Below are 14,600 nucleotides of genomic sequence, written 5' to 3'. Positions count from 1 at the left end.
ATTAAATTGGTGTGGTGGGCATCTGATGGTACTAGTGGCACAATGCTGGAGACCTTGGTATTCCTGCTTTCCAGACTATGCTACAGGGGTCTCCAGGAAGGGAGGATATTGCTACTCTGTCTCCACCTCTCCCCATCAACATGGCGAGATATTAAAGATGATCTCAGAAGAGAACCATACGTTTCATCCTCTGTGAAGGAAGAGAAGTGCTGTAATGGCAGCTCCACAGCAGGGAATAGATCACAGGAAGTCACAGACCCAGGACCGCTCACCTTCAGCGGGAAGCCAAAGAAAACATGTGACCAGAGGAATTGCCAGACTGGATCAGACCCAAGGTCCATTGAGTCCAGTGTCCTGTCTCCAACAGGGGCCAGAACCAGACGCTTCAGAGGACGTTGTAAGAACCCTGCCAAAGGCAGATGTGGGATAATCTGCCCCCTACGTAGGTCTCTTCCTGATCTCTAGTAGTTTGAGATTAGCGTGAGTCCTGAAGCACACAGTTTAATATCCTTCCAATATTTTTATTGCCATTAATTATGATAACTCAGGATCTTCTTGACGGGGGGGATAGCTCAGTGGTTTGAGCATTGGCCTGCTAAACCCAGGGTTGTAAGTTCAATCCTTGAAGGGGGCACTTAGGGATCTGGGGCAAAAATCAGTACTTGGTCCTGCTAGTGAAGGCAGGGGGCTGGACTCGATGACCTTTCGGGGTCCCTTCCAGTTCTATGAGATAGGTATATCTCCATATATGCATCACTATAACTGTCCAGTCCCATTTATTCTTGTTAAATTCTTGGTTTCGGTGACTTCCAGTGGCAGTGAGTTTCACATCTTAATTACATACTGTGTGGGGAAAAAAATATTTCCTTTTATTGGCTTTGAATTTGCCACCCTAATTTTATTGCATATCTCCTTGTTCTCATGGTATGAGACGGGAAGAACAAATGCTGCTGACCTCCCTTCTCCGGATTATTTATTATTTTATAGACTTCTATCATGGCCCCTCGTATTTTTCTCCTTTCTAAGGTAACGATCCCAACCTTTTCAGTCTTTCTGCATAGGAGAGGTTTTCCAGGCCTCTTGTTGCTCTTCCCTGAATCTCCTCCAGTTCTGCAGTATCCTTTTGGAGATCAAGTGACCAGCATTGTGTGCAGTATCCAGATGAGGCTGCACCATTGATTTATATAAAGGCGTTATAACATTTTCATTATTATTCTCCATCTCATTCCTTATAGATCCTAACTTCTTGTTGGCATTTTTGACTGCAGTGGTGCACTGAGCAGAGGTTTTTATTGATCTGTCTACAGTGACACCCATGTCTCTTTCTTGGGCTGACAGTTAATGTAGAACCCTTTACAGTGTGCCAGTAGTTCACATTTTTCTCTCTAGTGGGCATTACTTTGCGTGTATCAATGGTGAATGACATTTGCCATCGTGTTGGCCGTTCACCTAGCTTGGTTAGGTCTCCATGAAGTTCTTCACAGCCCTCTCTGAGGCTGACTAACCTAAACAACGTCATGTCATCTGCAAATGTTGCTATCTCACTACTTATCCCTTTTCCAGATCGTTAATAACTATATTAAACAACTTGGGACCTAGTACAGAACATTGAAACCCCTGTTGTTAACCTTTTGCCAAGATGAAAGTTGACCATATAATCCTACTCTTTGCTTTCCGTCTCTGAGGCAGGAAGCTTAAAGACTTCAGAGGCTGTAGTGCAGAGCTCTTCTATGAGCCCAACCCTGTAAGAAGCTGGATACCTCCTACAACGTACTAAGTGTCCTTTTCTCCTTCTGAAGTCAGTAGGTGCAGGAGATCTCAGGTCTTATATTAAATACAGGGATCAGTTTGAGTTAAGTTTTGCACTAGCTTTCCCAGACCGGAGACCTAGCTTGAGGACTTGCCTTGGCTCACAAGTGCAATGAGCTTAGCAGTTGGTCTCATGCTCAGAAGGACAGTTTGGTATGATATAGCTTTCACTTAGGAGCCAAGACTGAGAAGCAGTGGCAGAGCTGTGTGAGGAAATTGCACACCGTTCGCCTATGTTGTGCCTTGTCCCAGCTGTCATGGTTATAAGCACTGACTTATTATGGTTCTGCCCACAGTGGCCTCTATCTAAAGTGCTTATTCAGTTGCACTTATAAGACTGTAGTTTGAGGAATGGCTTGGATCAAGTTGACTCAGCAACAAAACAGTATCTGAATTGTAACTTAGTTTATCTGAAGGGGGAAGGAAGTTGCCTGTGGAGAAGATGGCACCTGGATTTCTGAATACTTTCATCTTGCAGATTGGTGCACATGGACAGCAGCTGCACTGTTGTTGTTTGGAGAAGACCATAAGCTTCAGCCCAAGCAAATAGGTGAAAACATGTCAAAGAAGCCTATAAAGAAACTGAATTAGGCTGCAAAGCAGTTGCGCATGGAGCATTCTCTTGCCCAGCTGGAGCTGACGTTGCTGCTGCTAGAATTTTTTATTCTTCTGTTGCCAAGCAACCTTAAGAATGTTGTCTTACTGTACAGTAATTTCATGAAGTAAATGAACACTTGCAAGTTGACTTGCTGGTGCATAGCTATGATCAGATTAGCTGATCAGACAGAACTGTGGCAGCTAGATCCAGGCAGACTTCTCAGATTTTAGGGCTCGCTTTGCAGGAACCTGGTGACCACTTGCAACAATAGTAGGATCATGTGTGGGTAATGACCACTTTGTAACTGTGCCCTTGATTGAGGGCATCCGTGGGAATGGAAGCTGGGATCTCTAGATCTAAAAGCGTGAACCTCTAGTGCTTGAGCTAAAGGACCGGGTCCATTAAGTTCGAAACAGCAGCTGCTAGAGAAGGACAAAGCGTCATACTTGGCCAACATGCGGTATGCTTAGATCCTGTCCTTTAAAGGATATGCACCTCTATAATCCCTAATATATGTAACCCATTTTATTGTAAAAGGAATTAGCATGGCTGCGTATGGTAAAAACACCAAAAATAAATAAAGACTTTTCATTTTCAGTAACTGCTTTGTAAGTACTTGAAACCTTAGAAATAATAGAACTATGCATGGACACGGGGGAGCATGCCCAGGAGAAGGGATGCCACCATGGTCACAGATTTTCTTATCCCTTGCAGTTCTCTGTTCACATTGCTGTCCAATCGTTAGTTTAGCCAAGATGCTTTTAGTCTTAGGCTAGGTCTACACTACCCGCCTGAATCGGCGGGTAGAAATCGACCTCTCGGGGATCGATTTATTGCGTCCCGTCAGGACGCGACAATCGATCCCCGAATCGACGCTCTTACTCCACCAGCGAAGGTGGGAGTAAGAGCCGTCGACGGGAAGCCGCGGAGGTCGATTTTGCCGCCGTCCTCACAGCGGGGTAAGTCGGATGCGATACGTCGAATTCAGCTACGCTATTCGCGTAGCTGAATTTGCGTATCTTAAATCGACCCCCCCCCCTGTAGTGAAGATGTAGCCTGAAATATCAATTCATATTTCAAATAAGATGATGGTGTAAAGTCTCCAGACCTCATAAATTGCTCAGTTCTGGGCTGGGCTCAAACTCCTGCGGAATTTAAATTGGTTGAATTGGCCTTTTCCCCTGTAAAATGAGTTTCTCCAGAATGGAAAGTCAAAAGGCATGAATATGTGTGCGCTTTATTTTGAGTTGGTTTTTTAGGCAAAATCTCCAGTGGTAACAACTTTCAATAAAGAATTCTTTAACTGGTTACATTTTGAAAACATTCGTAGATCTATGTAGAAGAGGGACTTACACAAAGCCGCCGTGTGTACAGCCTTTGAGAGAGACTCTCTCTTCCTATATAAGTGTACCCAGGAGATAATGTCTGTTGGTATGAGGGAAGCTATGGCTGATGTCTGCTACTTAGGGGCTGAAAAGAACAGCCACATAATAGTCCTGCCATTAGGAACAAAGCTCTCTGGGTCTTGGTGTATATGTCACAAACTCTCTGAGCTGGAGTGTCTCTGTTTTCTGAAAACTCATGTCATTGATTTTGAAATCTTAGTGCACTCTTATCCCTTTCCTTATTGCTTATCCTGCGCTCGCAAAGTGTTAGAGCCATGACACAATCACTGTCCCGCTACAGTCTATTAGACAGTGTAGTGGAGCTGCAGTAGTTAAATTGGGCTGCCTAGGTTGTGGGTGACGGTGTGCTATGTGTTGCAAGGGAAGGGAGTCAGCTGTGTGAATTCCCATTGCTTTGGTAAGATTTCACGTACTCAGCCTGATTAGAGCTTTGTTCACAGAGATATAGGACATCAATGTGGAGCAAGTCCTTGACCCTGCTTCAGTTGGTTGCCCCTCTGGATTCCTGATCTGAGGTGGTGGTAAAGGGGGCCTGATGAGAGATTTCATATTTCCGTTTAATCACTCTGTTTTTGGCATGTATTCTGTGTCGTCATCATGGTATCTGAGCATCATGTATGGAAGAGCTAAGTAGCCCCATTTCTTAATCCTTTAGTAGTGGTAGTACTTGTCCACAACATCAGCTCAAACTTTCATGTCAGAATGCTTTTGGGGATGGGGGAGGTACTGCCTCTGTACCTCTGTGAGCCAGGGATTATCTCAGCTGACTCCAAAAGGATTTCAGGTCTAAGCAGGCATTAACATTTGTCTGAACTCTTAGCTTCCTTTGCATTTTCCCCACTCTTCCTTCACCTTACACTGAAGGTATTTTACACATAAGTGAATGGGATGATGAATGGGGAGAGAGTGGTTTATGGCACCTCTTTTGCTCTATAACACTTACTCTACCCCACCCTCGCTTTTCCCAATCAGGATTGTCTGAACTGGAGTTGGGAGTCTCCGATCAACAGTTTGGACAGCCAGGAATGGGTGACCAGATTCCATGGGCAGACAACCCCATGGCCTCCATGAATCGAGTATCTTTGAATAAACCAGACGAGTAAGTACTGTGGGTTTGGATAATCTGCCTTCCCGCCACCCCACCCTCCTCTACCCTCTTACGATATATTTTCAGTAGGCTTACGGTTTGTTGTTCTTCTGTGGATAGAGATTGCCGTGCCAACCCTTGGGTAAAGGTCCCTATAGGTGCGTCCACACAGCGATTATCAACCCACGGCAGTGAGTGTTAAAGGTAGACAGTCTGAGATTCGCACTATGACTAAAAATAGCAGTGTAAAGGTTTGGGCTCAGGCTGGAACTTGGGCTCTGAAGCCCACCCACCCACTGAAGCCTAAGGTCTTGAGCTAATTTTAATGCCATGGCATGAGCCTGAGTCTGTCAAACCGGGCTCTGAGACTTGCTTTCACTGGCTGTGTAGGCATACCCGTGGAAGTTACACTTACATGAGGTTTATTAAGTGATCAGACAGCTCAAATGTAGGCCATAATAAGATGTCCTGATATTCTCTAGTCTGATGCACTTGGTTGAGTCGAGGGAGAGGAACGTTCTCACCATAGCTAGTTAAGACTGGAGGAGATACAATAGCACAAGGGTGAAATTCACACCTGTATGGAAGGGCCAGCCAGCACAGTCAGAACATCACTGAGGCACAGGCTTTGTGCTGGCCCTTTTCACAAGGGTGAACTTCACCCTGTGCCAGTACGAATAATATTAGTGCACTGTCAATGGTGAAAGGTGCCTCATAGACCAGATACACTGAAATCAGTATTAGGACAGTGTGAGAGAAAAAGATTTTTTCCAAATAACTAAGGATAGAGTCCATTAATTACAACTGCTGCCACCTAGTGGTATAGTTATAAGGTTGCAAAAACTCTGCATGCAGAAACTTTTCTTTGACCTGAATTGAGGCAGAAGGGAGGTACTGTACAGTTCTGCTTGAGCAAAACCTCTGAATGGCGTTTTCCATGTAGCTATTAAAATAGCGGTAGTTGGGCTTCATCAGCAGTGAATACATCAAGGCTTGTGATGGGGAGGTAAACAGTCTGCTAAATGACCAGCTGTGCTCCTGAAGGAGAACAGAACATTAAGCAATAAGGTGGAGCTATTGGAATATAACTAGGACAGAACAAAATAGTTTCAATGAGGCCTTTCCCCAGGAGCAATGGCCATAAATAAAATAAAAGTACTTATTAAAAATGTCATTATATGTAAACTCACAAAGCTAACCAGGGGACTAGAGAGAGCCTGCCTGTCATGCATGCTACATTTGATGTCCAGATACCAAGGGGATGGGTGCCTTACAGGGGGGAAGGAAGCAGAGGGTGAAATGGCTTCCAGCAATGTTAGGAGTAAATGTTACGCTGCCTCCTTGTATGTGAAAGCAGCAGCACCAGGAATCGTGGAGAGTAGGCAAACCGCGGTCTTGTGTTTAACCCATCGAGGTGACAAGGGTGAGATTTTTGCCATTGCTAATAAGATAGTCCTGACCTTGAATGGGAAGAAGATCCCAATAATCGTAAACAATGGCCACCAGAGGCAAAGTGGTGAGCCTTTCGCCTAGTCCAGAGGGCTTTTCTGGACCAAAAAAACCCCAAAGGTCTCGTTCCAGCCCTCAGCAGAGCTTTAAATAAAATCAAATGTCTGTGTAGAGGCTGTTAAACTGCTGGAGCTGTGTGTATGACAGAATCTGATTACAGGTTACTGGCCGCATGCTCCAGTTTTCAATTTGACAGGCCCTATTAAAGCTCAAATTTAAGTTCATATGTAAAGCTTATATGGTTATGTTTGTTATTAACAGAGCTTTCCCTCTTGCTCTGCTGCAAGATACATGTTAACTCGAGTGTGATAGAGCTGTTCTCTTCACCTTATAAAGCTGGTGGGTCTCTGGATAGATGTGGAGCAGTTTGTGGTCACTCTGAGCTGCATGTCTTTAGAAGACTTGGGGTTTCTTTCTGTGCTCTTCTGTACACATGAGGAAGACACAGGGAGGCTGAGGGGGTTCTGTTCCTGGCTGGATTGTTTCCCATGAACCATTTTGCTGGAACATATCAGCAGCTTGTTAGAAATGTGTCTGGGACCTGTGATTTTTCTGAGGAATAATAGTCCCGTTAGCATAGGGCTTTGCATTTGTGTTGCCACACCCAGAAATCCCTTTAAGAGATGGCCTGCAAGAAGTAAAATAGCATATCAACCCATAACGAGCAGGCTGTGTAAAGAAGAACATTGGTGCTGTAGTTAAGGCACCAGGCTGGGAGTTTGGAGTTCCAGGTTCAGTTCCCAGACTCCGAGTGACTTTGGGTGAGTTTCTTATTATTTCTGTCTCTGTCTCCTGTCTGAGATGGGGATACTACTCTCCCTTTCTTTGTCTCTTTAGGCTGTAAGCTCTTCAGGGCAGGGACTGCCCCCCTCTCTCTGCGTTTGTACAGTCCTAGCCCAAGGGAGCCCTGAGGTCAGCAAGGGCCTCGTGGCATTACTGTATTGCATATAAGCCATAGCGCAGCGGTGTCAAACATACCGCCTGCAGGGCGGATCTGGCCTGCATGATGTATTTGTGTGACCCACATGGCATGCTCCGATTGTGCAGAATCTAAGCTTCAATTAAAAAAAAAAAAAAAAAAAAGTTTCTAGTCCTCCTGGCGGGGGAAAGAACCTTCCACACGTGAACCACACGTAAGAGACATCAGGATGTCTGCATGGAGCTTGCACCAGTGAGTCAGAGGGGCGAACTCCCTTCTCGTGCTAGGTTGGAGCATCAGCACCGAAACCAATGATGTCACGGCACCTCAACATTTACTGACGGTTCTAGTGTGTAGAATGGGGTCGGGATGGGAGTGAAACCCTCGACAGGTACCATTTGGGAGTTGCCGCAGAGAAGGAAATACAGGAATAAATCAGTTTAGTTACTAGTAACGGCCGCATTGTTTGCTGGCTGTGTGAGTGAACCTTCCACTGATATCATTGGGGTCTCCGATGTGGATCAAGGGCACTCTGCCAACCTCCAGCCCACAATTTAACCTGGAATCCAGCCCTTTCCTCTGAATTTGATGCCCCTCCTGTGGACTGATGGAGTGTTTGTGTGTACAGGAGCCAGTACAGCTGGATGTGTAGCTCCAGCTTTAACACACACAAATGTGGTTTGATATGAAGCTACAAGCAGCAGGAATCTTTGTTATAGACTGAAGCAAGCCCCATTCTTCACCTCTCCCTCCCCTTCTTCCTCTGCTCCTGTACTGCAGTCTAAGAAATTCCAGTGCCTTATATTTCTTTCCCTGGATTAAACTGTGTGTATTGGCTGCAGTGTTCCTGATCAGATTAGTTTCAGTTACTTACTGTACATCTGGTCCTCATCTGGAGCTAAGAGGATAAACAGGTCTGCTCCTTGGGAACCACTGCCATGTTCAAGTTCTCTCCTTTGTGCTTTTCTAGAAGTGTGATGTGCCATAGCTCCCTTCATTGTGTCAGGCCCAGCAAATCCCATCGACGCCAGTCAGTCACGTCATTGGAACGTCTCTCATTACATATGAACCTTGTCCCCCAGAATATCAAGGGGGAGAATTCTTCAGGCTTCTTATTTTTGTGCCTAAACAGTTCCCTTTGCCTTCAGTGGCTTTAGTGTCAGCTGTTCTGACTTTTCCCAAACCTCTCTGGCTTTGTGTTTCCAAAGAATTCTCTGTCCTGAAAACCCGCTGTCCTTCTCAGCTAGCGCGACATTTGCCAGCACAAAACCTGGAAAAATCAAGAAGGTTTGATAAGAATCTTGTTGAGGCTCTGAAACTCAACCCTGCGCACAGGTCCAGCGATAGTTTGAAGTGGTGCCTAAACCTTGTGCAGGGGTGAAGTTCACCCTCGGTGCGTTCCAAACATCCCTTTGGGTTCGCTTGCTAGATCAGAGTGAGTTGTTGCGCGGACTCAGAACCAGTTAGGCAAGTGAGCATGTCAGCGGGAGGAACCGTGCAGAAGCAGTCCTTCCCCGTGGGGTCCTTACAGCTGAAATGCAGAGCTGTTTTCTACACTGAACGTCTCCGTTTATTTTGTCACCCACACAGCCAGTGCATCACTTCCCAGCTGGACGAACTCCTATGCCCCCCCACCACGCCGGAGGGCCGGAACGACGAGAAAGCCCTCCTCGAGCAGCTTGTGTCCTTCCTGAGTGGCAAAGATGAAACGGAGTTGGCGGAATTGGACCGAGCGCTTGGGATTGACAAATTGGTCCAGGTAGCAAGCGACGTGCTTGGGGGGTGCTGGGGCTGGTAGAGGATTGTGTATGTGGCCAGGTGCTGAGGCCTGATAATGGGTGCAAAGGAGGGCTTCCAACATCTGGTGCTTGCTTGCCAGATGTGGATGGGAACAAAACAGCACATTAGGCTCAAAGAGGATACTTAATACCATGGCATTTTCCAGTGCGCTCTACCAAAAAGTTGGAAAATATCCCCATGAAATACAATATTGTGCCCCCTGCTTTTAAAACGTGATCCCCCGTGGGAAACATCAGCCTCTCAGAGGCGACTGAACGTATTTATCCTCGAATGGCTCATGCAGTGGGAAGTGGGGAGAGTTGGCAGGCTTTCCTGCCTCACCATCTTCCTTTGGGGTTAGAGTGCAGAAGAGAACTCCAGCTGGAATCTCACAAGTAGAGATTCCGGAGCCTTAATTATGCTGCGTAATATATGCTTAATGGCCTTGCTGGTACAAAAATGCACAGCCGTTACCACCAAGCCTGGCTTTCATTGCAGCAACCCGTCTCCAATTTAACCGCAGGCTGATGGGTTGTTCCCCCGCCCCCTCAATATTGCCATTGTGCAGCGCATGCAGTGGCCCAGATCCTGCCTCGGAGCTGCGCAAACGGAGCTTAATCCCGTAAACCCCAATGGGGTTCTGCCTGGGTGCACACAGATCCAATGGCAGGATCTGGGCCTCTAAGAATATGCCGGGTTTTCATAAATAATGAAGAACAGCACGGCTTGAAGAAATCCTGATCATAGGAAAGATATAAAGAGCAGAGACATACAAGTAATGAAATAGTTTGCGACTATTTCTATAATTTATTTTTCCAGTTCAGACAATACTTACACACGCATGTTTGTTTCCAAAAAATTATTAGAACCAAAAATCTGTCATTAATTTTAGTGCTCTTGGAATGGACGTAGAAAGGGAGCCCTAGAGAGTGAATTCCTCTCCTCTTCCAAGGCCTGCTTCTTTATCACTGAACTCAAGGGGGCTTCTGCCACTGAGCCACCACAGAGCAACCACACAATAGCAGTGCAACTTCTTTATATCGCCCCATCGCCGTGCCTCGGCTTTAATCTAGAGACAAACCTAAATTTTCTTGTGTGACTATTGATTTGGGGTGACTAATCTGAGACACCTTATAATGGAGTTGTTTTTCAGGAAATTACAAGCATCTGCCCTCTCAATAGCAGACCTCTTTTAAGGCATCTCATCTTGGGCATCAAAATCACTAGCCACTTTTAAAAATGTAGGTCTGAGAGCAGGAGTTCTGTCTCCCTGGTACGTTCAGTCACTGATTCCTCTGCTGAGGCTGCCAATAAAGATGCCAGTTGTGGTATGGTGGTTTTCGTGCCGTGGTCTCCTATCCACCAGGACCCGGATTACAATCTACCAAACACATTTCATACAGGCCACCTAATGCCCATAACCATACCAGCTGACTTTCAGTGTTGTTCTTAGGGAGGATACTAGGCATCTGACTCTCTCTCTAAAATACTGAAGTAAGATGCCTTGGAACACCGAGCCTGGGGCGCAGAGTTATGTGAGATTGCCAATCATCTTCCCTCTTGAGCCAGCAAATTCCCTGTCTAATAGTCTATGGCTCGGAGCATCGGCTCATGTTTGGAATTGAAATCCAGCTTTCCTCCCATCCAAGTATCGTTTCTTTAATATTAATCTTGGGCTTTTTCCATGGCTCCAGATGAATCTTTGTAATAACTTATGTAATGCTATAAAATATGTATTGGACATAAATATTTATGGGGACAGCATTCAGAATTCAGGCACCTTTGGGAAGAAGTTCATTTCGATAGTTTCCCCCTCGGATACATAATTGAAATGTATCCCATCCTCCTAAACCAGTTTGTATTTCCTTGGGTACGTTGTACAGACTTACTCTTACTCTTACTTGTATTCAGACCCACCTGGAACCAACTCAAACCTTAGGGTATGTCTTCACTATAGAGTTACCTTAGCCCACCTCCTCTTCACAAACAAAACCTTCTCAGCCGAGTTTAGTGTTGCTTTCAGCCTGAGCTAGCTGGCATGGCGGGGTCTGGGTTAGAGCCTCGGTGCCACTTTCTCTCAGGCTGGTCACCCACCTACTTTGCAGGGAGGATAGTCTTGCTGCACCTTCCCATAATCTCCCCCCCCCCCCTCCCGAATGACAGACAAGGCCTTCCACAATTCACTAGGAAAGAATCATGGAGTGGCTCAGCTAAGTGTAGCACAGAGCCATGAGATTCCTTCCAGGTGTCTAGCGACACACACGGCTACATGCAGCAGCAGCAGCAAGGGCGCAGTAATTCAGGCATGGTATTGCACACAGAGTGCCTGCTCACACCCAGGCACCGGTCACCTGAGTTAACTCTGCAGGGAAGACATACCTCTAGAGAGTAGCAAAACCTCCGAGTTCGTTTCCCCCTGACTCGGACCCGATGCTGAAGGTTGCTGATTGATTTCAAGCACCTGATGGGATAGGGCTCCTAATCTGGTAACTGATTATGTCTAAGACCACCTCTCTGCTGCAGCATCAGACAGGGAGTTGTGGTCAGGTGAGGTGCTTGAGTTAACCTAGCCCCCAGTTTAATGAGGCGGGGCTGAAATCAGGATGTTTTCAGTGAGCTGTTCTCCATTGTGGAATTTACCTCCCCTATTGAGGGAAAGATGTGTTTTTTTTACATAGCACATAGTTAACTTGTGGAACTCAATGCCACAAGCTTTGCAGTTTACTCTCTGCTGGGTCCCAGTTATTTTGCTCTACCTGGAGTAAAGCTAAAGCAGAACAGTGTGTCTCCTATTTCCCCCGTGGAAGCTTCCTCAGAGTGGTCTGATTCGGCTTACTTGCATATACTGACCCCGATCCCGGCCTGCCACTGAGGAGCCCACAGTACAGCTCCAGAAGGCACGCTCCTGTGATCCAGATCTGACTCTGCATTGGTCTGGTCACCCTGTGTAAGTGAAAGCAGCTTGAAGGCTATTACTCCAGCTGTCAAAGGCTTCCAGGGCTATCATGACAGCTGGGGATTGCTGGGGCACAGGGAAGCCCCAGCTGCAGCCTATTACCTCTGGCCACCTCCCCTTTGCAGACTGCAATAGGAGGGTAATGTAGGAGATACCATGCTGTTCCCCTGGCCTTGAATTGGTTCTCCCACTGTCACAGCGCAGCTCCCCTTTAGGCACCTAAATAAATGGCTAGATTTTCCAAACAGCTCAGCTCCTAATGCAGACCATCGAGAGTTACCCCCCCCCTCCCCCCGCACCACCACTCCTGAGAACAACAAAGAATCTCCTGCCCCTTCCTCCCCTCCCCTTGACAACAGTGGGAGATGAGCTCCCTGGAAAATCTGGACCCAACTTCATGTGCTGAGCCCTTCTGAAAATTGTGGCCTTTGTTCATGGCCAAGCAAAAAGTCCTTTTCCTTGTGAAGGTTTTTAAGGCCTCTGGCCCTGAGGAGTGAGGTACTAATGGTTCTCCTGCAGTTGCTTTTTGGGACATTCCCAATGACTAGACTCAAGCAGGCTGGAGTGTGGTCGGCTGTACCAGTGTAGTGAATGCCAGGGCCAGCCGTTGGGTTAATCCTAAGAGCAGTCCATTCTGGCCTATGCTTGAGGAGCCTGAGAAGTGAAGGTTGGGCCCTTTGAGTTGGGGTTTGCCGCCTTCTGTGAGAAGTGGAACACATGGCCGTTGCTTTGTGTGTTAGAAACTCTGCTGGAATTTTTGTCAGTTAAGAAGGGGTCTCACTTTTGTCCCCCTTTTTAAACAGGGAGGCAGCCTGGAAGTGCTGACTGACAGATTCCAGCCACAGCAAGCGACACCCTCTCTTCTAATGGATCAGAAGCCTGGCCTCTACCCCCAGCCTTATTCTTCTGCTTCTCCGACTGCTAATCTCCCCAGCCCTTTCCAAGGCATGGTCAGGCAGAAACCCTCTTTCGGGCCCATGCCGGTTCAGGTACCACCGCCCCGAGGGGCTTTCCCCACCAACATGGGAATGCAGCCACGGCAGACTCTAAACAGGCCACCGACCGCTCCCAACCAGCTGAGACTTCAGCTGCAGCAGCGGCTACAAGGGCAGCAGCAGGTGACTACTCACTTTGGTTTTATGGGGAATCCAGAACTCTCAGCTAGAGCTGCCCAGCCGTCAACCTCTTCCCCTCCAGCTGTGCTGTGCAGGTTACAGAAGTCTGTGAACTGCCACACACTGGGTTTTGCGCAGCACTTCTCCTTATGTGGGGCCAGCCCATCCCACAAGCTCTGTCATTAGGATGCCCCACTGTACTAGAGCAGCAGAAGGATGTGCACCAGGAATAACGTCAAGGAAAGTGCTGTGTTGCCATTTTGTAGTTAGAAGAGATTGTGGGGAAACTAGTAAAAGTCCCTTTAAATGAATTACCTGCTTCTCAGATAGGTAGGGAGGACAAACGTAAGGAAGAAAAATGCTATTGGAAGCCAGTTGCCGTTGGTGGGTCTGTAGATGTTCTGTACCTGACCAAAACAGGTGTAGAGCTGTAAGGTCTTTCTGATTTCCTCCTCCTCCAGCTGATACACCAAAATCGGCAGGCGATCCTGAACCAGTTTGCAGCAAATTCTCCGGTCGGCATCAGTATGAGGGCAGGCATGCAGCCACAGATTACGCCTCAGGTAATGGTAGGAAGCCACATGTTGGCAGCCTTATCAGCCCAGTGGAAATTAGTACTGTATCACTAAGGGCCTACACCATTGATCTGTAAGCAGCAATACGCTCAGTCTATTCCAGTGAGAATAACTGCAGAGTGAGGTACTACTCAACGTGAGTAAGGGTAGTAGAATAGGGCCCCAAATGAATTTTCTGTGTAGCTGACGGCGGATATTATCTTCAGCCTCTACAAAGCATTTCCACCTGGAAATTCTCTATCGCTGCTTGGAGATGAGTGGTGCTGGCTTGGATTTCATTGAGAAGGGTCCCTTTGTAACGGATGACATTCTCTTATAGTTGAATCTCTAGTGCAGGGGTCGGCAACCTACAGCACACGTGTCAAACATGGCACGCGAGCCGATTTTGAGTGGCACGCAGCTCCCCTGACGCGGTCCCGGCCCTCAGCCCCCCCCCGGCCCACCGCTCTCCCCTGCGGGGGCAGGAGGCAGAAGCTTGGTTCTGCGGCAGCCAAGCTTCCCCCCTCCCCCGCTTCTTCCCCCAGCAGTGCTTTCCTGCCCCGCCTCCTCTCCTTCCCTGGCCAATCAGCTGATGGCCCTAGTGGGGGCGGGGAAGAGCGGCAGCATGCACACAGCTCCGTAGAGGAGGCAGAGAGAGGTAGGGACGGAGCCTGGGGGAAGGGGATGGAACAGGGCATATCCCTTCCAGCCCCCTGCCATGAGCCGCTCAGGGCAGGAGGCTGGGAGCACCCCCACGAGCCAAGCACCCTAGCCCTCTGCCCTGACCCCCCACACCCCCAGCCCTCTGCCCTGAACCCCCCCACACACCCAGCCTTCTGCCCTGCACCCCCATACCCCCAGCCCTCTG

The 14,600-nt window shown here is 47.6% G+C and overlaps 1 protein-coding gene across 9 annotated transcripts in view; it reads left to right on the top strand.

Annotated features, from left to right (window-relative positions):
• NCOA1 (nuclear receptor coactivator 1) overlaps positions 1–14,600 on the top strand; it is a 289,105-nt gene that overhangs the window by 253,774 nt on the left and 20,731 nt on the right. For all 9 annotated transcript variants that reach the window (XM_024198197.3, XM_024198194.3, XM_024198196.3 and 6 more), the window contains 4 exons: positions 4,786–4,912; positions 8,919–9,087; positions 12,867–13,181; positions 13,640–13,741. In XM_024198197.3, coding sequence (XP_024053965.2) covers positions 4,786–4,912; positions 8,919–9,087; positions 12,867–13,181; positions 13,640–13,741 — 713 coding nt within the window. The remainder of the gene's footprint in view (positions 1–4,785; positions 4,913–8,918; positions 9,088–12,866; positions 13,182–13,639; positions 13,742–14,600) is intronic.

The sequence above is a fragment of the Terrapene carolina genome, unplaced genomic scaffold (genome assembly GCF_002925995.2).
Source record: "Terrapene carolina triunguis isolate 2854851 unplaced genomic scaffold, T_m_triunguis-2.0 Scaffold228, whole genome shotgun sequence".
In the NCBI taxonomy this organism is placed as follows: Eukaryota; Metazoa; Chordata; order Testudines; family Emydidae; genus Terrapene; species Terrapene triunguis.
Note: the sequence above shows the minus strand (reverse complement) of the source record. Positions and strands in the feature narration are given on the sequence as shown.